Source organism: Tinamus guttatus, unplaced genomic scaffold, assembly GCF_059628265.1.
Source record: "Tinamus guttatus ecotype Peru unplaced genomic scaffold, ASM5962826v1 Tinamus_guttatus_pri_ptg000489l, whole genome shotgun sequence".
NCBI classification, from domain to species: Eukaryota; Metazoa; Chordata; class Aves; order Tinamiformes; family Tinamidae; genus Tinamus; species Tinamus guttatus.
In genome coordinates, this window is record NW_028289023.1 from 2,450,780 (window position 1) to 2,477,590 (window position 26,811).

General features: G+C 42.8%; 1 protein-coding gene across 1 annotated transcript; it reads left to right on the top strand.

The window, feature by feature from the left end:
- The first annotated feature begins 789 nt into the window (after positions 1–789).
- CDHR3 (cadherin related family member 3) lies at positions 790–26,811 on the top strand. The gene is made up of 16 exons (XM_088533261.1): positions 790–859; positions 4,061–4,263; positions 7,804–7,972; positions 10,175–10,266; positions 11,287–11,381; positions 11,495–11,599; positions 13,866–14,017; positions 14,765–14,948; positions 16,348–16,513; positions 17,990–18,089; positions 18,234–18,332; positions 20,240–20,466; positions 22,118–22,289; positions 22,650–22,894; positions 25,171–25,352; positions 26,772–26,811. The coding sequence occupies exons 1-16, from the start codon at positions 790–792 to the stop codon at positions 26,809–26,811; spliced, it is 2,301 nt and encodes a 766-aa protein (XP_088389387.1).

Sequence of the window (26,811 nt, forward strand, 5' to 3'; positions counted from 1 at the left end):
AAAAATATCCTGAGCAACTTGATCTAATTCAGCCTGCTTTGAGCAGGATGTTTGGCTACATGACTTTCACAGGTCTCTTCCAACCTAAATTATTCTGTGAGCTGATGCAAATGATGCTGTACTGCATCCAGTTTTACTATTAGTGTCAATCCTTATTAAGTTCTACTGAAAAATGATATGCTTACCCTTAGGTACAAGAAAAATAAAGGTCGTGTGGGCACCCTGTGGCTAGCTAATCTAAGAGAGTGGTACATTTTACGTTGTGGTCCACGCCGTTGACTGCAATGAGTTCCTGAGTTGAATACAATAAAGCTAACTTCATTACACACTTCAGCTACAATTTCACCTCCAGGTACGTAGTTTGTATAGCCTGAGTAATTCTCTGACACCAGAGCATATGGGGAAACTTCAGTCTCTTGATATAAGAAAGAAACCATGAGTATTTCATCCTGGACTGCAAAGAGAGCACCTCATTTGCCAGAGCTATGAAAGCAACACTATATTTGCAAATTTGGAACTCTCTAGATTCTTTTCACAAAGCTTCAGAACTAAGGTGATTGCAGCAAAAGGACTGTTAATGACACTGTCTTCTCAAGTCTCGGGTCTGCGGATGGAGCCAACAAGGAGCTGACGAGCAAACAAGCTGACCGTGTTTCGAAACTCCCTTAGAGACACAGGTCCTTTGTTTGTTTTCTCACGCAACAACATGATAAAGAAAGAATTCAGGTGGAGCTGATGTAAAATAGGGGAAACATATCATGATCTTCCTTCAGTTTGCATCCTGGAGACATGAAGGACAGGATCATAAGGACAATGAAGAACATGCTGCTTCTCTTCATTTTGCTGCGAATAATATCTGGTAAGAACATGATTTCATTACACTGCTAAAATTAGAGCACTGTTGGCTGTTGCACTTTCTCTTGGGAGCTTTAGAATACATATTTAGAGATCAGACATGAGTGGAAAAAAATCAAGTAACAATTATTTTCTCACTGAAATAGATTTGAATTCTGTGGTCACAGCAGTATAATGAAGAAGAGAATTGGCTCCCTCCTTAAGACACTTTGCTTGATGAGGCATTCTTAAGTGAGCAGCAGGCACTGCTCAGCATGGCAGTGTTGGAAAGGAGGTCACTCCTCCAAGAAACCAGTGCTAGTATTAATACTCTATTGTTCTCCTTTCAAATATTAATAACATTAATATTTGATGAAATAAACAACTGGACAAAAGAAAATGTGGAGAACATTAGTAAGAAAGTACCATTATCTTCACTCAGTACAAAAAAAAAAAGGAAGTTTTGCAAGTAGGTCTCCAAACTTCACTAGCACTTGGAGCACCTCCTATTGCTTGTAAGGTCACATTGTTTTCAAGGCACTGAAAGATTTCTGCCAGCACTCAGGAAGCCCTCAGTATTTGGTTTTATTCCCTGCTATCCCCAAACTGTTATCAGGAGGCTGCATGTGAATATCAACTCTCCTGCAAAAATAGTGTCCTTCTAACTCGCACAATAGCGGAGAGAGAAAAGCTTGAAGACGTAGCTCAAACAGAGACTAACACATCACAGTCAAATAACACCTTAAGTATCTACAGTCTTCAAAGTCAGTCCCATGATTTCTTTATCTTGGGCTAATGGTTTGTTAATATTTGGGGTTGGTAATTCTGGTAAATAGTGTATTAAGTTGCTTTGAGGATGTTTTGTTCTCTGAAGTAAGGAAGTAACCAAGAACTTGTGAATATGGAGGGTGGGCTTTTGGAAAATAATTTGGAAGAAGAAACCTCATAGACAAAAGTGAAAATTTCAGTTAAAAATAATGAGCAAGGAGTAAGAATTTATGATTTAGAAAGAAAAAATCCTGAATACAGAACCAAAGAAAACTCTAGAGGTTTTGTGAAAATAGGAGCTCTTCTTTCTGCGGTCTTCAGAAAAAAAATGTTTTAAATGATTTCATTGATTTTTTAAAATGATTTTATTAGCAAGCTGTGGCTTACTAAGAAAACTGGGTTCAGCTGGTAGTATCAACAGAAGACTACATTAAAAGTTCAGGACTTCTTATGGAAATACATCCCCAGAAGCACTTCTCAGTTCAGTCTGATCTGCATGGGTGATTTTTGCTGATGTTGCTTTCCAGTATCTTTAAGAAGATCAATGTAAGCATCGTCCTTCACTGGGTCCCTTTCAGTCTCTTCCTTGTCAGTCAGTTTCACTGACATAGATCTGTCATGTCCCTGCTGGAATCAGTCCTGTGGAGGTGCCAGTGGGACCTGTGCAGATTTACCTCCCTGTAAAGGTGGTTTCCATCTCACCGTCCCCGCCATCCCAGCCTGTACCTCACCATTGGCAGGTCACCTTCAAAGATGTTTTTTCACATGCCAGAGTCAATCCAGCCTGGAGCAGGGTCATGGAAGCTCTCATGCAGCAGTGGAGAAGCTCCTGGGTAAGGCTGCAGGGTTGCTTGGTGCTGAAGAGACCAAGGGTATCCCCAGAGTCAAAATCTTGCTTTGCAGACTAGTACAGCTGGTTATACAACCAGGATCGCTATGGTCCCTCCTTCTCCTCCCCATATTCAGTGTGTGAATTCTTGCTGGCTGTGAGAGGAAGACCTTGAGGTGTGTGTGAGGGAGTTGCACTGTTATAAGTGCCCCAGAAAACCTTGCAAGGACCAGCGCTTCCTGGCAGGGGATGGAGAAGAAATGGACCATGGGCTCCATGCTTTCTCACTGACTCATACATTGTTAATTAGTTTTGCTCTCTGATGCAGCAAAGGTACTGTGATCCAAGCTCTTCTGTGATCCTATGGGGAGCAATTATTTTGGAATTTGCTAATAGGAATAGTATCTATCATACAAAGGCCATTTGTGATCTTTCTAAAATACTCCAAAATTTTGCTAAGGATGCAGAAAACAAGATCCTGGAGAAAGTGGCACAAAAGTCACCAAAGCTTTACCGAAAAGCCCTGGGACTGGACTCTTACCCTGCAGATGGCAAGATGCTGCTGCTGTTGGAGGGATGGCAGTGAGGGAGTGCTCTTTGGTAGCTGATGTGGGTCACCCATGTGGGCATGAGAGGGAAGTGGGTCTATCCTACTGCCCAGAAAAAGTGGAAAGAAACATATCCCCATTGGCGTTATGTCTCTGAGCCCCGCACTGAGCATCCTGGATGTTCACGTGGACACATGCTGCAGTCCTGATGGCCTCATGCTGGTTCCAGCAGCACCTTCTCCTTGCAGGTGCCCAGCAAAGGTAAAGACACTGGTTGCCTTTGCTGCAGGAACTTGTGGTGTGTGGCCAGCCTGGCCTGGCCCTGCAATGAGCAGCATCTGCCTCAGTCCTGGCTCACAGCATGTAGGAGGTTCTACTAAGCACAGCCACCTCTCTTGGCAAGCATTTTTGGACAGATAGTGAAGCCCCACAGGCAACTCATTCAGTTGGGTTGTATTCTCATACTGTACTGAGGTATGTTCCTGTGCTGCCCCTAGGCACTTTGGAACCACATGGTCTTTCCTGGCCTGCCCCTGCTCCAAGGAAGGGACCACTTCTCTCCTAGGCTCACAACAGAAAATGCAACAGCCCAAACCCAAGAGCTGCCACTAACTCATGCTACTCATGAAGAAGGCATGCATATAGCTATGCTGGAAGGAAAAGAAGAGGGAAAGGGGAGGAAATGGGCTCTGCAGATGCCACAATTCATAAAAACTATCACTTCTTCAGCCACCCTGACCCATGGGATTCAAGGTGCCTTTTGATGTGACTAGGGCATAGGGGCATTAATTTTAGTGTCTGTGGGTAAAACGGAGTAATACGAAGGCATATCCAAAGACAGTGAGGGAACATGCTACGTTGGTATCAGTCATGTGGGTGTCAGTAGTACGGGACTGAATTAGAGAAAATGTTGATTCCTTTGCCATTGGCACTGGATTTGCTAGAGCATGATGCCACCATGCATAAGCAAAGGGAGAAGCGGGTCATTTTGTGCTCATTGATGGCAGCTCTTGGCACAAGCTGTGTGCTCCTGTTAACTGAAGGTTCCTGGGGTAAATTTACCTTAATTTTCATCTTTCAGGAAGAAGAATCCAGCTGCTTCTGGGCTTACCTACAACAAGCACTGTGGAAGAAAATTCACCAGCTGGTGTTTCTGTTTATACCTTTAATGTGACTGTTTCCCCACTGTCCTCTGAAGGTGTTGCAATACATCCTACCATAATAAATTCAAATCCACTTACAAAAGCCTTTGATATTATACCCGTAGGAGGCCTTGCATACAGGGTGAGTTTTATGTTTCGTTTGAGCACTGTTCCATCATGTGTGCTGATGTTTTCTGGTTTATTGAGAACTGATGGCACACAGTGACTCATCTTTTAATCAAAAAGAGTTGCAAAAGCAGACTGTGCTAGTATTTGGACATGCTTTAATAGATATGGCAAATGAATAGCACTTGTAGCTTACAATTTTTAATTACATCTGGGCAAAAACACTGATCATCATAACAGCATTTTTTCTGTGATAGCAAATGTGATTTTCTAGAATATCTGAGGTGAGGAAGGCCATACAGGAGGAAGGCCATACATTCTGCAGAGTGTTTCGAGTTAATTTAAGTGAAGCAACTGTGCATTTAAAGTGCATTAGTAAAATCACATGCAGGTCCAGTTTGGCCACTCTCCTCTGTAAATGAAGTAGATTTGATTCTCTTCCAGAACAGAGTGAGCTGAGTCAGATCAAAGCCACACTTCCTTCTGAATCAGGGTTGTGATACACAAGAAAGTGGTCATGATGGAACAAGCTGCTACACTTCCATATGCCACAACCTACTGGAAAAGTAGGTATCTAGAACCTAGAAAATGGTTTCTCTCCTTTTGTGTGCTCTCCTACAGCAAATGCAAAGCCACTTCTGTTAGCTGTGGCCTTTTACATTGCATTGAGTGTCAATGTGTGGTAACTTGTCATCCGCTAGTAACTCGCTCATATGTCTGAGCCTAAGCAGTGACACTGAAGAGTGTCATTAGAAGACATTGCTGGGCACTTAGTGGATTAAAAACTAATTTGAATTAATTTCTGTGGGTGTTCCCAAGGAAGGTCTGATCATAGACCTGCCACAGGACCCTTCCGGCTTTGTCTTTGCTGATGCTTTGAGAAGAGCATTTCTCAAAGTAGAAGGTAGTAGGACTGTGATGCCAAGGGTTTGGTGGCTCATTGGTACAAGCTGTGCTTCTGCCACCCAGCAGGTTACCAAAGCTCTGCTGTTTAGCTCTTTGCTTAGCTGCTTTCTGAAGCAGATCAGTGAAATGACCTGGTCAAAAAAGTCTCCAAAAAATGTTTCTCACTTGTCAAGTGTAGGAGCATGGCCGGACACACACTTGATCAGGCTCAGGTTGAGATGGTGAAGTTAAGCTAGAAAATTCATAATGTGGAACTCTCATCCTAGGCTGTATTTTGGTATCTTGAATTAAAGCCGTCCCTTCTGCTGCAAAACACAGTCCTCTACGCCACCTTCTTGCTAGCTGCTTGTTCCTCCCTGTGCCCTCTCTGGGCTGTGCAACACAAGCATTTGTGTTGCTGCTTGGTGAACGGGACTGAGAAATGAATCTGGAGGAAAAAGAGCTTGCAAATAGATAGAAAGTGGCTCCTTGATTGTTTATTTAAGAAAATGATACAAGGATGAAAGTGAGTAGCCAAGAAAGCTGTAGGCTGGAGACTGCTTTTTTTCCAAAATTCCAGTTTACCTTCATTTCAGACCGTGGCCCCTGTACCAGAGCAGTCTGCGGGGGCTTTGCGTGCCTTACTTGAGCTGTGGCTGTTCTCAGCATTTCCTAATGCGCTCAAAGAGCTGGGAGGAAAGGTCAGCCCTGTGCAGATCCATCTTGAGGAGCTTGCAGTGAAAGCTACATATAAATTCTGTGACTTTATAAATCCTCGTGAGTGTGCTTAATTCATTTATTTGATGAGCATTGTTACTTTTAATTATTTATGCTATTTTGTAGCAGATTGGTGCTACGTTTTGTCAAAGTAGTGTGATCCAGTAATGAGATACCTCAGTTTTATCTATTGCTATTAAGTCTTGTTGCAATGTAGAAAAAGACAGTCTTTTATATATGGAATTAGGGGATTTGTGGATCAGCAAAGTTAGCACAGGATATTCTGTGTTTGCTAAGGCTAATTTTTTCCTGTGGCAATGAACCTAGGAAATACTGCGTTTCTTGATGTGCTCTGGAATTTCTGAGAAAGCCAGTCACTGAGCTCAGCCCTGCTGGTTCCTCCTCTCCTTACTCTTATCTCAAAGTCCCATGGAGAGAAGATATGTTGGATGTATGAACACTTTGCACTGTCTGGAGCTGCCATCACGCTGCTACTGAGGCAGCCCTGGCTCTGCTGCCTGCAACTAGTGAGTCTCCAGCTGGGCAAGAGACCTGCCCATCAGGTGGGATAGATAGTTCCAGGTGACTCTCAACTCCCTAAGTCTACAGCTCCTTCAAGTGCCTGCAGGGCTGCCTCGAGAAGTAAGCATTGCTCTTGCCTGGAGGTTCGGGAACTCTGGTCCATTCCCACAGACTAGAGAAGAGAAAATCTGGATTCACTTCTTCTCTTGCAAGGTCTCTGCAAAGGAGGGTGGGAGATGTGATTTAGGAAATCTGGCAGCAGTTAAAGCTCTAGTGAAAACACTTGGCTGTGAATTGGAGGGGTAGTCTCCAGAGTACGTCATTTCTGCTAGGAATCAGACAGTTTCTCATTCTGAATTAATTGCATCTGTTTACTGCATTCCGTTCTCCAGTAGATGTTCATTTTGGAGAGTAACACTCTCAATCCACATTGCAAGTTTTGTAAGAGCTTTTTAATTATTTTATTTTTATTAAAGGCTACTTCTATTCACACAGTATAGGACAGGGAGAGGCGATCCAGGAAATTGTGGCTGTCTCTTTGCATACCGTAACAGAGAGATCCACGGGGTCCCAGAGATCAGCTATTTCACGCACCGGAAGACCAAAAAAGTGTGTGACCCGACTCACTCTCTTCCAACTGTCTCCGTTCATCAGCTCTGTTTTGGCTTCTGTTGTCTGATTCTGCTGGCTGCTGGCCACGACATTGCAGCTAAAATCAAGGATTTATTTCATCGTCTCCCTTCTCCAGACTCCCCCATTCTGCACAGCTCTGGCGACACTGACGAGCTCCAGGCCCCAGTGCTTCCCCACTGAAGTCCCAAAACACTCCGCTCTTGGGCTTCAAGCTTCAGAAGTTTTTTGCTTATAGCAGTTTTATGAGCCGCCTTTTCCTTTCCTGCCCAAGAACAAGAAGGGCCGATTTCTTTATTAGCTGCAGCAGTGAGGTTCATGGCACACAGCTTCAACGTCCTGCCATTGCTCTGGACTCATCCTACATCCCAAAAGCTCCAGGTCTCGGTTGGACAAGGCCTTGCCTCCAGAACAGTGAAGTTGTCCTAGTGCCGAGCAGGTCTCTCCCCTGGTCTGAAGTCTCATGACTGGAGCTTGGTGGGGAGAGGACCAGGCTTGGAGCCAGACGTCCCTCTGGGCTTGAGGGCAAAGCCTTGTCTGTGAGGGAGCATATATCTTTTTAGGCTTTTTCCTCCCCAGACTTTTCCTTACCCAAAAGGTCCCTGACCTCAACAATTGTGGTCTTTCGATTCATTTTTTTCTGCCATTTCTGCCCTTGACAAGAACTGTGCTGGCAAATAGATGGTCTGTGATACTGCTCTCCACTCGTGGAAGGAAGCTCTCCATTTGCATGTGTTCACTCACAGAGCCTATAACTTATATCCACTGCATACTGTGCTAATAATAATTTATTACATTTCAGGTTGTTACCACTGGAAACCCTGTCCTAGATTATGAAACTATGCCGAAGAGTTTTGATTTACAGATTTTTGTGGAAGATACAAGTGGGAGAACTGACCTTAACACACTGGCTGTCCAAGTACAAGATAAAAACGAACCTCCTGTATTTCAGGGAAATATGGCAATTCAAAGTAAGACAATGGTATTTGAGAAGAACAGCACTTGAAAAGATGATATTGGAGATAAAATGTAACTGCACATAGTGCTCATAGTTAAGTGGCCTAAACATTTTCCCTTAGTAAAAAGAGGGAGGAACAGCACACTGTTTTTCATTATTTTCATTATTTTCAGCAAAAAAACCTCTTATTTACACTAATAAATATTTATGTTCTCTTTTTGATGAGATTAAGTGCCCTAGAAGTAGGCATTAGGAATCTGAGGATTGGTAGAGATAAAACCATCTAAGCCTGAGTACATGTTTTAGTAGTTTCGTGGAAACTGGACTAATTTGGAGAAGCAGTATAGATTTAAAGTGCATTTTATGTATGTGCAATATTTTTTTGGAGGGGGGGAAACAGTAAAAGTAATGCCCTGTCAATGTTTTACATCTGTACATTTGCCAATGTTTTACATCTCTTTATTGCATTTCTGCATATGAGGGATTAAGTGGGAAAACCATTTGAAAAGCAAGGTCTCGTAGGCTGATTTATGATGGTGAAAATGGAAAAATTCAGGGAGAGTGCAACAGCAAAGAGGCCCTGTAAGCATCAGGAGCGAGGCCGAAGTGTCAGACCCTGGCTGACATCTGTGCCAGGTTTGCAGGCTGTACAGCAGATGATACAGGAGACTACAGTGCCAATAGAAAGCATAGCAAATATTTGTCTTGCTCTTTGAGCAATCTTATCTTCTCCATTTACTACTGAGAAGGACCTGAAAAAATTGTAGCATGGGGTAGCAGAATATAATGAGGTATTTATTACCTGTGCCTATACAGTTCAGGTAGTAAGTGAAAATATACTCTCATTATTTATGAGGTATTGAGACCAGGCTTGAGGTCCTTGCTAATATTCTAACAGCATTACAGAAAAGAGCATTCTATAATTCAATGTTCAGAACAAAATTTATTTTCTATCTGGAAATACTGAACTGCGATGGGTTCATGGGCTGAACTGGCTGCCGGTTCAATCAGGCCTAGCTCAGCATTATCGCGGGCTGTGGCTCGTGGCCCTCGGGGAGCCCGGCCGTGCAGCCCCTTTAACCAAGGCCTCTTGAGCACAGAGCACTGATGCTCCTGCTTCCCAGCGGAGCTTCGTTTGTAAAGCAAATTAGCTTCCCCAAGGGAAAGGCTGTGTCATCTTCTCAGTGTCGCTGGTGTCTTGCATATCATGGGTGCTGCTGGAATCTAATAATAATTAAATGTGACACTTCAGGGGATCGGCACAGCATGAGACACCCTCTACGTGGGAGCTTGTTACAAATAAATGCATCAGCTTAATTCTCAGCCAGAGCTGCCATAAATTTGTGAGCGCACATGTCTGAACTGTCTAACTGTATGGCTTTAGTTAACAGCACCAGCTACAATTAAACACTAATTGCGCATTCGCTGGCTATTAAGAAGCATCTCCCTCTCATTAAACTTTATACTCATATCGTTGTCCTCTGGGGATCCTCATTACTCTGCTCGGGATCCCCACTGCTCTGATGAGAAGCAGCACTCGGCAGGGGTCACGCTGGGGATGAATAGTCCGGAAACACCAGGTCCAGCAGATGTGAAAGGGCACGGAGCAGATAACGCGATCCGAAGAGCTGACGCTCCGCTCAGCGCCGTGCCCGAAGCCCTCGCGTGGCCAGTGACGCCGTGCGGGACAGCCCGGACCCACCGAGTGCTCCTGTAGATTGAAATGCCCTTGGCACTCTGTAAGCATCCTTAGCAAGGCAGGGTTTAAGTTAGCACAGACCATCTACCATTTATTTACCTTGTGCACAAGGGAAAAGCAGGACAAAAGAGGAAAGGTCCTGGGCTCTCCGTTGGGGAGAGGGAGCTGTCAGGGAGCTGCCTCCTCCACATCCATATGGTGGATGCGTACACAGGCCATCGGTGCTGTTTTACTGCATGCCTCGGGGGCAGCTTGCAGGAGGCTGCACCTAACGACCAGGCTTTACGGTCTGTCCTGCAGCTACCAGTGACCACCGCCTGTTCGTGCATAGACAGTTGCTCTCTTTTTGTCTTTCGAGTATTCGTGCTCTTTCCCCTGACGATTTTGGAATTACACTTGTGAAGTGAGATTGCGCATCAGGCAATAATACATCTGGACAGCTTGGATGTATCAGCACGTTTACTTCCCTGTTCTTCATTCTTACCCAATTACCTGACTATATTTCTGTTTCTGCAGCTGTAGAGATCTACATCTTGGAAGGAAGCAGAACACCACCTGGATTTATTTACCAAGTTGAAGCAGCTGATCCTGAAGATGCTCAACTCCAGGTAAGTTGTGCTAAAGAAAACAAAAAAGAGATAATGTAATCCGTCGTATCTGAAATGCTCATAGCTGGCAGCTTTCAGCAATGAACTTCCTTATCACAAACACAAAAAAAGGTTTAGTCAGTTAGAAAGAAGCATTTTCAAGAGTAAACCAAGAAAACCATGCCTCAACAGCTCACATGAACTATATTTTAAGCTCTCATCACCCCAGGACTAAGGGATAGTGAAGGCAGTTGATACAGCTGATCTGGTAGAAATTGGCTCTCTGTTTTTGCAAATGGCTTCCAAGACATTTTTTGTACATGAGCGTGACTAAAAATAAATGCAGTTTTCAATCTTCTGTGTTGCAACAACCATTCTTTCAGATGAGACAGTAGGGAAACTGCTTACAAGACAAATGAATTTCAGCTTTTTGGCAATCGTAGGGCAAACTGTGACTAACGGTTAAAAAATTGTGTTTGTTGATCAGAAAATACTCTTGATAGGAAGAAGAAAATTCTGGAAAGTGATAAGTTTGCAGAAAGGCCAAAAGAGGCACTACATACCTAAGAATTGTTTTGTAGCTTGGTTTCATGGGCTCTTGTGCTGTGGAAGACCACGGGAAGTCCTTACTTAGGCTTTGTCCAGTCGAACCATGAAACGACGTTCTTCATTACCAAGAGCGAGTTCCACTGGCCTTTCAGTCTTTAACAGATCTCAGGAATCATAAGGAGCACTAGAGAAGTTGCATCACGTGGACAGATCTGCTCAGCTGATCTTGCAGACTGCTTGCATGGTGGGTGATCCCTCAATGTTGCCCGTGTGAGACTCTATGGGCACTGTGGCTGCCCTGTGCACAGCTCCCCCTGCCTCGCCAGGAGCCGTGGGGACAAAATTCTCTTTGCAGATGGCATTTGCTCTGTCTGCAATGTTTTGTTACAAATCCTGTGCTATAACTTGGCCCATTCTTCAAGGCAAGGAATGAATGCAGGGATGTTTAAACAAAAAGACACAAACATTAAATCGTAGCTCTCTTAATTTCAGTATTCACTGGCCCCTGCATCAGTGCCCTTCTCAGTCTTCGAAAGTGGAGCCATTTTTTCTGAAAGAGAATTTGATTATGAGAAAGATCCACATAGGTGAGAATTTATTTTATGCATTGCTCTTTCTGTGTGCTCACTGTAGGCAGAGGGGAGTTTTGGTATGCAGGTTGATCTTGTGTGATTCTTGTTTTGTCTTTTTTATTTATCAGTTACTTTTTAAACATAACCGTGACAGATCCGGAGGGACTCCGCTCTACTAAAACAGTGAATATAAATATCATTAACACCAATGATGAAAGACCTTACTTTATCACGTGAGTGAAAAACTTCCATTTTATTTCAAATATAGATATTTTTCCAGCTTTACTGCTTTGGCACTAGTGTCAATGTGTAATGTAAAGGTAAGCTAATACAACAACATAGTATTACCGGAAACAGTATTTTCATTTTGTTATGATTCTTAGTGTTCTGCTGGAAGGTTTTGCCCTCATTTCCTTTGCTTATTCTCATTTTTTATAGAAACAGTTGTTAGTCTTCCAGTGTGAACCCTCATGCCAAGAAAAGCCAATCAAGTTTATTGCACTTGTTAGTGTTTAGGTAGGTTAAAGCTATGCAAAAACCTTTGGACAAGTTCAGACAAAGAGGTGAATTTTACTCTCTGTGAATACAATCACACAGATTTTGCCCTTCATGCATGTGTGCATTTCACCATAATGATGCTTATTCATGCAGAAGTGTCTAGACATAAAAAGGTCTCACTTTTGATCTGACTTTTCCTCCTCTTCCCAGACACTTAGACTTGTAAACAATTCCAGTCATCTCCGAAACATTCCCACCTCTCACAGTGTCATAAGCAGGAAATGGTTGTGTCATAACACACAAGTCAGAAATAGCTTTTGGAGATTAATGGACTTTTAGTTGGAACCAGGGATACAACTGAAAGTTTGCAAAATGGGAAATAGACCTATGCTACCACCCAGGCCATTTTGCCTGGGAAAGCACCCCAGAAATATTAGAAACAGAGATTTTTTTTTTTTGCGATTTATTTAGCACTCGAAATTCATGGGTGGAATAATCAATAAGGAAAGGTTAGCAACTTGCTCCGTGTTACTGTACTGATACAAGCAGGAGGAATCCACACCCTGGTGCCAACACTTTCACATTACATTCTAGACTGATTATTTCCTCCAAACGTTGCCATTTCTGTTTGTTTCTGCTTACATCTGGAATGCTAAAGAAGCTCTTAAATATTTATCTACTTGTTCAAGCCAGTGAAAGTTGCCGTGACTTCAGCATCTATAACATCTAAGGTGTAAGACTCTGTTCTTATGTGGCACAGATAAAGCCTGGTATTTGTTTAAATTTTCTCCCTTGTGGGAGTCAGGATTTCTACTGACACTACAGACTGGAAAGGAAAGCTCAAACAGTTTGTTAAGAGCTTGAGGTTTGATTATACTTCTTAGGCTGTCCTCACTATGCACACATATCCCCTCTCCCCTGCTAAAATGTGCGCTGCACGCTGTGACTCTGCATCTTCTGACACCAATAATTAGTGCTGTGATGGGAGTGGGGGAAACCTGACAAGTTAGCAACCCTTCTGTGTTTTCTCCTGATCAAAGCTTTCAATACCAAAGTTTTAAGGGGTCTTTTTAATTGTTCCCATAGTATATGCAAGCGCATCTGTTTTTGGTGTTCACAGCACTGCACTGGCATTCAGCTTTTTGAAAGTCTGGCTGTAAAATGAATGGAAAACTTTTGGCCTGTGGAAAACAAAGAAGTCAAGAAAACACACGCATACTTCCTTCCTCATTACACTGCAGTGTCTAGAAAAGCTGCTTGAACCACCCCAGGCTGCAGATAAATTGACAACGGGACACGGCTCAGACAGGGCTGTGTGGGAAGTCTCCCATTCTCCTGTGCAGCTATGGGGTGGGCTTGAAAATGTTCTACTTCTTTGTAAGAGATGCAGTGGGGACAGGACAAGAGGCTGGGAGACCTGGTCCTATGGGCAGGTCAGCTTGGGCTGTCCCTCATCCGGATGAGCCCGTTGGAGGCGTCTGTCCATATTGCCCTGCACTCAGAGACGTGAGGAGTTTTGGGGGGGGCATATTATATTTTGCAGTGTAATACTGTTGTCCCTCCAAAACTGCCACATCGTTCATTCAAAAAAAATCACATTGTAGCTTCTGATTTGTATTGTTTTGTTTTGTTTTCTTCCTACAAAACGATGGAATTAAAGGAAGTGGCTTTGCAAGCCTTTGACCCAGTAGCGAGAAGGATTGTGTGTCCAAACGCTTACCATCCCCTTCCATCTTCCATGATTCAGTGAACGTCAAGTCACCTTTACTATTAAAAGGCTACAGGGAAAGGGAGGGACACTTGCTTGGGTGTCTGTAATGCTTTGTGACCACATCCAGCCGGCAGAGCCAGTGGCTTGGATATTTACCCTGATAGGTGACTAGCTTTGGAGCCATCTCCAAGCATGGCCATGGCTCTGCTGTTACAACTCAGCTATGCCTCGGCCTGGCAGCCCTTGCAAACACACACATGTCCTTTGCTGAATTTTCTTTTCTTTTGTAGGAAACAAAGAATCTACAAGATCCCGGAGGAGCAAAGCCCAGGCACTGTTGTTGCCAATATAACAGCTAAAGACCCTGATGATGAAGAAGAGTTTCCCAGCAGACTTTTTTACAGTATCCAGTCTTCTGAAGAGTACTTCTCCATAAATCCATGTAAGACGAACAAAAATGTGCCTTCTAACACCTTGCAAACAAGCATTCCAGGGTTGGAAAAAAAACCTTTTGCCAGAGTTTTACACAAGCTTACTTTTTTTTTTTTTTCTTTTTTTTTTTCTGGGGCCATCCCTACAGAAAGAAAATGTTCAGTACGTAGCTTCTTAGGGAAAAATTCTTCAGTCAGCTGACTAGGATTCAACAAGATACCCTGAAGAGGGTAGAGCAAAGGTGATTTACTCATAAATATTGACTTATTTCTGGAAGACAGCAGTCCTGTTGGCAGACATAAGGTCACTCTTATTTTTTTTAATCTCTGAGGATTGCAGAGATGGTTCTGGGGCTCTTGCAACAGCTGCAGTTAGACCACAGGACTCTCACATTGTCTCCCTCCTGCCTGGATAAGCACATGTGGCTGTCCAGGTCTGAGAGGTGAGGCAGGGAAATCTGTGTCACTGGGATGTCCCTTGTGCAAGCAGGCATCTCTGTTACCTTCTCCTGAAGGGGGCAGGGGGCAACTCCTGACCCCACTGCACACAAAGTGCTCAGGGAAGATGCCCTGTAGAACAAGGCTGAGCTGGGGTGAGCGTGCCGTGGCTGCTTCCCAAAAATGCTCTTATGTTAAGGCTGCTTAGTGCGAGCTCTGGTAGGTTTATGGGAGATACGAGTGGCTTCCCAGCCCTCCGCTGAGGTCCCCAAGGGTCCCACAGAGAGCGACCATCTAAGATGTGGTTCCTGTCTACCTAGCGAGCGGTGTGGTGCAGGTGGCCAGGAGAATCAACCGAGAAGCCCTGACACTTCACCCCAATATCTCGGTGATCGTGCGTGTGGAGGACAGCCCCAGCGGAGGTCAGGCCAGCGAAATGGAAATCACGATCGTTATCGAAGACATCAACGACAACCTGCCCGAATGCAAACCTTCTACCTTCAGGTACTGCCTTCGAACAGCCTCAGACGCCCTAAGCAGTGCCCAGCCCAGAGCACATGGGTTAGCTCCCCAGTCCTATAGCTAGAAGTTCAAAGGGACATTCCTCATGAGCCTTCAAAGCTTAGTGCTCACTATAAGCGTCTTAGGGCACAAGATTCAAATCTCTGTCTTGTCTGCACTGAAAATTTGGGCTGAAAATACCTGTATATTGTCAGATATTTTATCTTTCTCTTCAAGTACCAAATCCCTTAATATATCAGCGCCATGGGTTGTGACCCATACAATACAAAGCTCCGTCTTTCTTACTTGCTAAGCAATGGGGAATTGTTCCCTGCAGAAAGCTTGCCAGGCAGTTCTGGAGCTGGATTTTAAGTTTCTTGAACTTTCTTTCTAAATCTCTTATCGTTTATTTGCACATTTCTTGTCTAGTGCATTCTGTAAGGTCTTCAGAGCCCAGACACCCTCCTGCCTTCTCTGTACATGGTAACTTACCTATGGGCTTTGCTATGGCTGTGTGTGCTCTGAGACACTTGGGATGATCAGCTAGTTTTTATTTGAAGTTGTATGGCATTTGTTGTGCCATTATCCCCGTTTAACAGGTAGACCAATGTCAAAATTGTCCTGTTCGAAGCATTCAGGGGGGGCTCACAGATTTCAGGGGCACTTTTGGTAGTTTGATGGTCCTGCAGGTGAGAATCCAGAGTCTCAAGCCAAGACCGGTATCATAACACATCAGACCTGTCCAGAGAGGAATTTCAAGTTAGTGTTTGTCCATTTAAATTGCCTGCTCAGTGGCTAATTTAAATGCCTTGCATTGATATCACATAATTTTATGGAGCAGCAGTTCTTCAGAGCACTGTTTAGATACTAAATCCATGACTCTAAACACAAGAGTCTATTTAACGTCCAGTCGTCATTCACATTATGATCTGAGTGAAGCAAAGATCTTCAGTAAAAAGTGTGATCAGATAGTAAAGAACTAGCCATACAGGGACTGTACAGGGGAAACAAAATCAGAGCTTAAGGATATTTCAGTCAGTTCTTCTATAGCTTTTCATAATAATTCTCTAAATTAAAAATAAAACTGACACCTTCCTCCTTTCTTCCCAAATCCATCACATGCCTCACACATGTGCCTGAAATCACCCATGGCCTGTAGGGTCAGAAATACTAGTTTCAAAAAATAGCATAATGGCCCATCTATTAGTTAAAAAGAGAAAGAGAAAAAAAAAAAGAAAAAAAAGAAAAAAAAAGAAAATATTGCCATATACCTGAAGAAGTGAGTGTTTTAAAGGTTTTAAAAAATACAAATTAGTAATTTGTACACATAATTTGTAAACATAAACAGCTTAAGAGAAGAAATGTAAAGAACTCTGATGAGAAATATGTTTCTTTTAAACAGGGAAGAAATAAATGAAAATACTACTGCTGGGACACTTCTTCTGGATCTCAGAAGTTTCTGTAAAGACTCAGATGTAGATCCACCCAACAATCTAATTAATTTCACTGGACTGTCTGGTTTGGGAAGCAATAAATTCGCTCTGGATTCCATGTCTGGGAGACTTGTGGTCAGTCATTTATAGATTTGTGTTAGATAGATAGTCTCATTTCAGGAGATAACTTCTGAAATATTATTAAGGACTTTTCTTACTTTGAATTCATTATCTGTTCAAGAAAAAAAGGAATTAGTGTAATTAATGGTATGATGTGGAAAATGACAGCTTTGACAGAATGAGAACTACATACCTTTTGACAGGCTGCTTTGTATGGATTTTGGAGAATTTGGTGAACAGAGAGCTTTTTTTCTCTCGTTCTTAATCTAAGTGTTAGATCTGGGCAAAAATCCCTTTTTTAGAGAGTGTGAAGAACCAACTTTTTACACATTAGCGGAGAAAACTGATGCCATTTCATACTCTTTTATTCAGGCAGACCACTGAAGATCCATGCTATTCAGCATGAAGAAGTAAAACACTCGAGAAACCCCAGACTGAGTAATTATTTCCCAGATTGATTGACCAGAAGCGTAAAAGCACTTAGATGGGTAAACTTTCATAAAAGCAGAGTAGGATTTGCATCTCATTTTGTTTATCAAAAATTGGGTGCTTTATGTTGAGAGCTGCTGATATATTTACAGTGGCCAGAGCTCCCACCACTTGCTGTCCATATGCAATTGTGGTTGTTTCGCTGATTTACCAAAACCAGTGGCCAAATAAAGAAAACAGGACAGAGACTACACACACTAGCAAGTACACAAGCATTCTATCTAAAAAATGAGAGTGCTTCAGGATGGGTAAAATGATTTTGGATATCTTTCTTTAATTTTTGATATGAAGTATAAGTGTCAATGACCACTGTCCTTAGTTTCATCTACCAATATAACAAGCATTTTTGTGGCTGCAGAGAGTGTTGTTTTCATTGCCATGTCTGTGCAATGCAGTGTCATGTCCCTCCTGGAATTCCCCTATAGATTATAAGCTGTGGCTGCACATTCTTTAGTCCTGGAAAACCAGCATTTTCAGGCCTCCTCCAGAGAGTCCAAGGAATTAGGGTTTAAGTATTTGTGAGAGCCTCTGTTCAGTAACAGTTTTTTCCTGGATAAACATTTGTGGGTGAACCTGACACCTTTGAGGCAGGTCTGCAAACATGATGTCAAGGAGCAACTCCTACTATTTGGCAAGAGCAGATTCTTGTTGAGTCAATACAGGGCTCGGAAACAGCCCATTTATTACAAACACTTTGAATTCATCAGGTAAAAGGCCAAGACCTTTTGCTCCAAGCAGTCCAACTTCCTGCACTTTGGGGAACAGATATTTCCTTGGCAAAGGCAGTTGGTTTTGAATTGCCAAGAGACAGCGAAGAGTGAACATGATATTCAATGTCCTGTAATTGAGTAATAGCCTATGTAACTCCTATATGGCAATTCTATACCCCACTCACAGGGAGATCCCACTCACAGAACATTGAGAAAAACTAATCAACACCATGTGTATTGTGATTTATGTAAGGAAGTATAAATACAACTGTGTTTTTTTTTTTTAATTTAGATGACGGAAAGTATTGATTTAGAAAACCCAACTAATCTAGGAGCTGAAGTGTTTTCTTTGACTGTCAGGGTACAAGATATTGCCTGGCCTAACTACTCAAGCAAGTATCCCCTTTACACTTTTGATATTTTCCTGTGCTGCCAGAGCATGGAGAGAGAGGAATGACATATGCATTTTGAATATATGCATGAGAAAATTTCACAGTCACACATAACTCTGATTTAATCTTCTCTTATATTTCCAGATATCATCTACATTTACATCAGGATAAGGCCAGTGAATGAATATTTTCCAGTCTTTGGTAGTTTACTGTATGAATTTAATGTTTCAGAAATTACTAAAGGTACAGTAAGTAGCAGCTACATGATAGAAATAATGATGTCATGGTGATAAGTACATTTTTGCTCCAAATACATTTTTATTTAATTGGAAGAGGAGAATGGCTCAAAGTCCCAATTCGATTGATTGCACTGTGGAACCACCTAGTACCCCTGAACAGACAAGGCTGTCAGCAACTCCAGTAGTACAGATGCAAACTGAGACACAGACAAATCCAGCAAGTTGCACAAGAAATCTGTGGCAGAGCCAGGAATCAAACTCGGATTTCTTTCTGCTTTTCAGACCACCTTTCTACTCTTGATAGATTAGCTTTTCAGAAGGATTGCAGTGATGCAAAGAAGCCACCACAGGTGGTGGTGCAGATGAGAGAGGACCTCCTGGGCTGAGTGGCCCTTCCTGTTCCTGAGTCCCACATCTCAGGACTCGGCAGGGTGGTGTGGTGGCTTCTCGCCTTCGCAGTGAGAGCTGTGTGCCCAGTGGGACTGCTGGCCTGCTCTGCGCCGCTTGGTGCTCAGAGGAACTTGGCTCGGGAAGGGCATCGTTCTCAGCGTCATCATCTTGCTGTGGCCTCCCCCTCATACCATCCAGCACAGTAAACACAGGCCTTCTGTCCCAGGACCTGACTTACATGTCTTTTCTGTTGGCTTAGAAAAAAAAGTCAGGTCTTCAGATATGAAAAATGCCAAGTAATTCTCGATACTTATTCTAGACTTCCTAGGATCACAGAGAAATGCAGGTAGAGGTAACCTCTGGAGGTCTCAAATCCAGCACCTCCTTAAAGTGGGCTTAGTTAGACTGAGTTGCTCAGAACCTCATCCAATTAGTTTTGAAAATCTTGCAGGATGGAGACTCCTCAGCCTCTCTGAACTCCTATCACAGTTCAACAACCCCCATTCCAAATGATCTTTTCCTTATATTCAACATTTCCATGTTGCAAATTGTTCCTGTCTCTTGCATGTTGTCCTTTAACTGCTCACTTCTGGGACGAGTCTGTCTCAGTCTCCTCTAGCATCACCTTTCAGTGCCGAGCAGCGATCAGATCCTCCTTTGCCTTCCCCTCTCCAGCCTTAACAACCCCACTCCAGCCTCTCCTCCTGGTCCCTGCCATCTCCTTGCTCCTCCACCGGCCCTTCTCCAGTTTGTTCAAGTCTGTTATGCTCAGGGTCTCAAACTGGTCACAGTTTTTCAGATACAACCTTGTGAGTGCTGAAGACAGGAGAACCACCACCACCCGTGCAGTACTGTAAATGCTCTTGTTAATACCACCCAGTATGTGGTCTCCGTCACACAAGGATGCAGCGCTGGTTGATGTGTTGTCCACCACCTGCCTGTTAAGTCACTGCTCTGCATGCACTGACATATTCTGAATATCTGCAGGCAACATGAATGGAATTAGGGTTAAATCAGTGTCTGCAGAATGGCGAGCACAGTCCCATCTTAGTCCTCCCAGTGCACAGCACTGTCTGTTGCCACTTGCTTTGTAAATGCTCCCAACGAAGGTAATTCAAGCTGCCTTCTAAGCACCTGGGAAGAAAGGGAGGCAGCTGCATTGCAAGGTGGACAAAAAGAAAGCACCTTGTTCCTCCCACCCCAGCCAGCGTTGGGCGGTAATTAGTGCGTGTCAGTGCAGGGCTCCAGGGTGGTCCTCCCCGTCAAAGCTCTTCTGTTGTGGTTCTCCACAGCCTCCACACATTTTGGTATTTATTGCTAACTGGCAAGTCTATACATGGGAGAGCTGTAATATAGCGTGATAACCTAGTATTTCTCACACTTTTGCTTTACATTTTTTGGTGGGAAACACTGAGACAAATGCTTAGTTACAGTTTCATCAGGCTTTGGTATGAACAAGTACTCTGTACTTCCTTTTTTAAGTTTAAAATGTTAATGAAATATGGATTTTGTTCCTTTCAGCTGGATCCAGCATTGGAAAAGTGAATGCCAAAGACAAAGACTGGCCACCCAGTGTCATCACTTATTCCATTGTAGCTGGAGGGGGCACCAAGGATTACACAAATATATTCTGGATCAATCCAACTGAAGGAGATGTGAAGATCTTAGCTAGATTAGACTATGAAACCACTCAAAGATTCCTTCTCACAGTACAGGCCTCAGACCAAGAGAAAACTGCAACAGTATCTGTGAGTAAAGCCACTCTACTTCTCCCCGTTTATCTGCATTTTTCTCTTTTCCTGCCAAGAACAGTAAGACATTGGGCAAAGCACTTTGGTGTGTATAAGGCAAGTTCATCCCTGCACAGGGCTGTATATTATTCAGATGAAAGAGGTGGTGTTCATTCAGTCTTGATTTATTTCTTACTAAAGGATTTCATTTTTTAGCTCTGTGGTTTTTGTCTTTCAGACTTTTTTTTTTAACCTGGACAGTAAAATTGTTTCTGTGTGTGTGTGTCTTAGACAACTTAAGGTATTCTCTAAGGCTCCACATATGCCAGCAAATAGAACAAGGACAGGATCTTGAGGACAAGTGGCACAGCCTAATTGCATCTATGCTTAGTGCTGAGTATTTTCTGGACTTCAGATAGCTATTAAGCATCCTTATGATTTTGTGTGTGTCTTTTTTTTCACAGCAAAACACCTGCAGTAATGTTAAGACTGTGCTGCAGCCCACCAGAAATGTGTTTTCATGATGTGAGACAAAGGGAATGTGCTCTATACTTGAAGTACAGGCCTGAGGCCATGTATTTTGTCAGAATAATATATGGAGGGGGGCAGACTGGGACAGCCTTGTCCATGATCTCTACTAGGAGTGGACCCTGACACCTACTTTTGTCCCAGACAGTGCTAGCTGGTGCAAGACAACTGTATGCCAGGGACCACGGTGTCATTAAACACTGTGGCAGTGCTCAAGCTCCCTAGAGCTCTTCTGTTTAGAAGAATAGTTGTAGGTGGTGTACAAAGGCAATTGCAGTCATTCCTTCTGAAGAATCCCCAGCTTCTTCACATACTTTACTGGTTCACTTCTTTTCCGTATGCACTGCCTTGCACTTGTTTTTTTGCCAAATCCCATCCCATGGGATACAGAAGCTGGGCTTACTTTTTCACTCCAGACAATTACCATCCACCGAGAAGCTAGGAGAGAAATACTTTATCTCTTTATCTCCTGTAATGTTTCAAGGAGGTGATTAAGGAAAACGCAGCATCAGGAACTCCTAAGGATGATGAGTTTATCTGTTTGTATATTAAAGATCTACGAGGATTAGAGGAAAGGCTTGTGAGAAGGGAGCCTCCTTCTACCAGGTGACTAACACCAGCTGGCATGAAGCACAACTGACTCCAACCAGTAGCCTTGCAGAAGGCCATGAACATCCTTTCTATCTCACTGGGAAGGGCCAATCTACAGGCAGTGTTCCTTCCTTCCATGAATAATGCTCTTAATTATTATTAAATGTGCTAAGAAGCCTAATTAATGACTGTGAAGCAATTTCAGGCCATTGAAAGAAAGCTTAATGAATACATTCTACTACTATTTCTCATTCTTACTATGACACACCGCAGGTAATTCAAATCATCAGACAAATCAGAAAAAGATCTTTGGTCTTATGACATGATTCAGGTTAAGGAACCTATTGTCAAAGGAGTGCTGGTGACAACATGAAAAGAAGATCAAACAATCATCAACATTTACTGTTAAAAAGAAGGCAGATTGGAAGGGAATTTTATTGATCTTCAACATCTGTTTGTCAAAAGAATGAAAAGGGCAAAGTCAAACAGCCAATGGAAGCCAACTCAATTCAGAATCGTGTTTCAGATGATTATTGTTCTTTTCTTTCAGGTAACTGTCAATGTTTTGGAAGTAAATGATGAAGAACCAGTTTGCTCACCCAATTTCTACTCATTTCAAATCCCAGTTAGCTTGGCTGTTGGGACTAATATTAATGGATTCAGGATTGTATGTCAAGATCGTGATTCTGATCCCAGGTCTTTCCGATACTTCATTAATGAAGGTACTGTGTCACAGTACAAAAATGCAAAAATTCTTGAATTCTGATGATTCGTTTGTATTTGTAATTAAAAGTCTAGCACAGTTTATGTGCTACTTCTCATGGAGAGCTCCTGATCATTCCCTGTTTGCTGGCTTGTACAGGTCTCCTGTTCTGCAGTTTTATGACTGTTTTATGACTTTATTATTTGATATGGTATTCAAGAAGATCAAGCCATTCTTGTTAATGATATTTCACCACATAGATGCAAAGTGATCCATAGCAAGTTGTCAATAGGAAATGATCTGTTTGCTTGTTTCAGGCAATTATTTGTTTTTCCTTCCTTCTGGTGATGTAATTTTGTTTTTTTGCTACCATTTGCAGGCAACGTGAACAATCATTTCACCTTTTCACCGAGTGCTGGTTCCAACACGTCGCGGTTGATTCTTGCATCTAGGTTTGACTATGACAGTGGTTTCGATACCCATTGGATTTACAGACTGCGTGTCTATATAACAGATGACAATTTGCTGTCTGCCAGGGACAAAACTACAGACTTGATTAAAACTGGTACAGTTACTCTGAGCATCAGAGTTATCCCAAACCCAACTACTGTTATTACCACTACAGTAAGTTCACTGAACTTCATCTGTTTTTCTTTCCTGGGCTTCTCTCTTTGGGAGTAAAGAGGGTGGGTAGACACAGTAAAACAGAAAAACTGCTACAGGTCCAGACCTGGGAAGTGCTGACCCCTGTGCTCTTACAGTAAAGCTAATGGTGATTAACATGTTCACTGTTGTGAAGGATTGGTCCCAGGTATTGACTTGCAATGTATCTTTTGTTTTAGTTTAGTTTTTAAAACAAAAAGGCAAATATCCAAAGGGCAGACATCTGCCATTACCATTTGCTTGGAAAGTTAAAGGTTTGGGAATCTAGTAAGGACAGAGTAGGGGTCAACCTTGCCTGGAACATTATAATGACCTCACGCATTTTGCAGGGCCTGTTTTTTACTCTCAGCTAGTCACTACCTTAGTCACTACCACTGCCTTGCACTTCCACTTGTTTCCTTAGAGTGGGACACAAATTAATCTGCAGCTGCCAAGGTCAAAATAGGCAGCAACAAGAACAAGAGGAAATCCCAATCACTTGGAAGGGACATTTTTCCATCACTGAGGTCACCCCAACATAAAACGTTGACCTGTTTGCCAGGAACTAAAGTAGCTCTGCACATCCCCAGTGTGTTGCCGAAGTTTAAGATGGGCAACATCGCAGATGTGGGACAGAGTCTTTCCCTTGCCAAAGTCCCCTTATTTTCTGCCTGATGGCATTAGCCTTTTCTTCCTCACACGCAGGAGTGAAAATACAACAAGGCTTGTGAAGGGATAAAAGAGCTATTAACTGTAAAACTATCTGATCTGCTAAGGACTACCTGTAACTAAGCCAGAGCCAGAGCATCCTGCACATGGAGCACATGAAAGTCTGAAAGCTTTGTTATGAAAATGCTTAAGTCCGAATTTGAAGACTGATGAATAACCCTGTTATTATCTAATGCTCTGCTGGGAAGGAATAAATGGTTTTCTCACGGCCTTTTCCTCCCCCTACTTGATGTGGGAACAAAAACTTAAGCTAACAAAACTTGCTCTGTATTTCTTCCCTGTGCTTTACCACAGTCACAGTATAGTCTAGACCGCACACCACAGCCTTAAATCTGCCTCCCTGGAGATATCAGGCCTCCACTTTCAGGCTACTTTCCAGAAGAGCACTTTCATTACAGCATCTGCTCCTCCCACTACTAGTTATGTGTGTTCAGTGTGTGGCTTGGTGAAACGGATGCTGGAAGGCTGGTGGTATAAAGAAGGATCCCCATCACCAAAAGTCACTCATGAGTGATGATAACATTATTTATAGTTTCTTTAATGATTTGATGTGCCCAGCACTACTGACTGACAGTAGATCACTCTTCATCCTAAATATTATCTTTTAACAGTTACTAATAGAACAATATAAGACACAGTCAAAACCAGCCCACCTACTTGCCGATTTTTTGCTTGAATATACAAGTTAGTTCAAAGTTATCACTAGAGAAAGAAAAAGAGAAACTCTATTTTTTGTATGCAGTATAATTACAAATGTTTTATAGAAAATAAAATTAAAACTTTGGCAGATGATGAAAACTGGCAGTGTAACACATACTATACTAGGTGTTGACCCAGGTAGAGTAAACGAGTCATTTCTGACTTGGTTGAAGCTAGTGTCACGATGGGACCTAATGAGTGAGCTGTTGGCTCCAAGTGACGTGCCAGCTCAGAGCACTGTGTCCTGGCACATGGGGAAATGGGGGAGCTCAGGAAGCTTGGTGCTCCCTTCTGGAACAAGCCACAGGGAGGAAAAAAGAAAAGGATTTTCATTATTTTTATACAATAACCCAATTCTTCAGGGTTCAACTCCTCTCACAAAGGGAGCTGAACGATCACAGCAGTGAAGATGACCTACTTCCAGTTTTGCCTTAGGTATCTAGAAACCATTAACTCAGTAATGGCAATATTCCCTGAACATCGTTCTCCTCAGACAGTGCACTCGCAGCTTCTGAGGCAACTGAAGGCTTTTAAACACCACCACAGCGCCCATGCTTTATATAAGACATTGAAACCTGGTCAGATCCCTCCTTTTCGCATGGTGGGTGGGCTACATTGCACCTGCCAGCAATTGCCCCAGAGCCTGGCGGCCCGTCTCAGTCAGCCTCTGAGCTGCTCTCTCCCACTGCCTCCATCTGCCTCGTACCCAGAGCACCCTGGGGGAAGCTTGGCCCTGCAGGAGTTAAGCTAAGCAAGACAAACAGCACCGTCAGTATCGCTACCTTGCAAGCACGCAGCATCAGGGCATTTCTCCTATTTTGCTTTAAAAGCCCGGCTTTACTCTTGTGACGCGAAGGGAAAACCTCTATTCGGAGTCGGCGTGGTACGTGCCGTTCGTCGTCACCCTCGGCAGCCTGCTGCTCCTCGGGCTCCTGGGGTACGCGGTGCTGCTGCTGGCGAGGAGCCTCCGCGCTCGCTGCCCTCCCGCACGGAAAGCCGGCGACGCTCCGCTGTGAGTCCTCCCTACAAATACCTGGTAACGGCAAAGATAGCTCAGGCTTTTGAGAGGTAATGAATATTTTGTAGGCTCTGAATATTTCGTAGTGGTATGTCCTTTGCTGTAATAAGTGCTATTACTGGCTACGATGAGATTTGGTGTTAGAGATATGAAATCAAGGAGAAAATGTCCATGGAATTTTTTTCCTTTTTCTCCCCTAATTATGCAGTTTAAGTATTAAATTTATGTTAGGCAAAAGCACTAGCTGGTGGTAACTGTGGAATTAATTATCTATAAAGACAGATAAACCTGTAAAGCCTGGTCAGAATCAGTGCCCAGCTGTGCCAAGCACAAATACAAACACACGTGGGTGCCGGCTGCAAGGGAGCTTCCTATCTCGGTAGTTACCACGTGCATAGTTCTGTTTAGCTAAGGATCTCAGAGCCCTTTTCAAGCACTCATGCTAAACCCAAAGTCTTTATTCAGATCAAGATTCTGCAAATTTCTTGGAGTTTTGCCCAAGCCCATTGTAAGGGTCTGGTCCATAAAGCTTCATGGTAGCTCTAATTACTCTTGCTTAGCCAAAGCCAAGGAAGCACCTTGGAACAGCTCTGCTTCCTCCTGGGAAGCTGTACAGATCCCCAGGGACGGGGATTTCTTTTATGGGGCTTGAGTCAGAGAGCCTAAAAATGACATTTTACTTCACAAAGGAAGGGTGAACTGAAATTTAAATGAAGCTATTCTTGGGTTCAAAAAAGAGTATTCTGTAAGTATCCTTAGGTTGGACTGAAATTCAGAAAGCATAGTACATTTTTAAAGAAAAGAGGTTATGAATGATTGTGATTATAATTCAAATGCTATGTGGAAGAAATTTAGCAATTTGTGATAAAAATGAAAAGTGAATTTAGCAGCATATAACCTGGCTATTGTTATTATTTATTAATAGAGCAAGTGATTCATTGGCATTTAGGTTCTCCCATTAAAAAGCAATTTTTATATTTTCCGATACATCTTAAATCTTTCACATATTTTAAAAGCTATTATCTGAATACAGGAGATTCAAGACCTTCCTCTGCGGATGGCATTAGACGAGACTAATGCTTGAAAATACAATTTTCCAGATTTTATAAATCCCTCAGGCTATCACTAATAGGAATTTTCAAAATATTATCACTTTCTGGAGAAGTGCTAGAGTAACACTCAGGGCTTTTTGCTGCTTGGAAGCAGCATTAAGTGCTGCAGGCATTCAGTGAAAACAAAAGCATAAACCAAACAAATCGAGCAAATCCTCGATCTCAGGGAAGCAGATCCTTCTTGCCAATGAAGAGAAGAAAGCACAGTATTCTTGACTTGTCAAAAGCTCCATACTTGTTAACTGTCTGACATTTCTTAACTACGCTGTTAACCTTTGTTTGTTTGTTTGTTTGTTTGCAGGATAGATGCTCCAGGTGTGTATCGCTTTTCTTTATTTTAA

Bases quoted from the DNA above. Each gene is read 5' to 3' on its own strand.
- CDHR3 (XM_088533261.1), top strand. From the start codon at position 790: ATGAAGGACAGGATCATAAGGACAATGAAGAACATGCTGCTTCTCTTC. The intron at 4,264-7,803 runs GTGAGTTTTATG...ATTACATTTCAG, and splicing joins TAGGAGGCCTTGCATACAGG to GTTGTTACCACTGGAAACCC. The intron at 22,895-25,170 runs GTAAGTTCACTG...TTGCTTTAAAAG, and splicing joins CTACTGTTATTACCACTACA to CCCGGCTTTACTCTTGTGAC.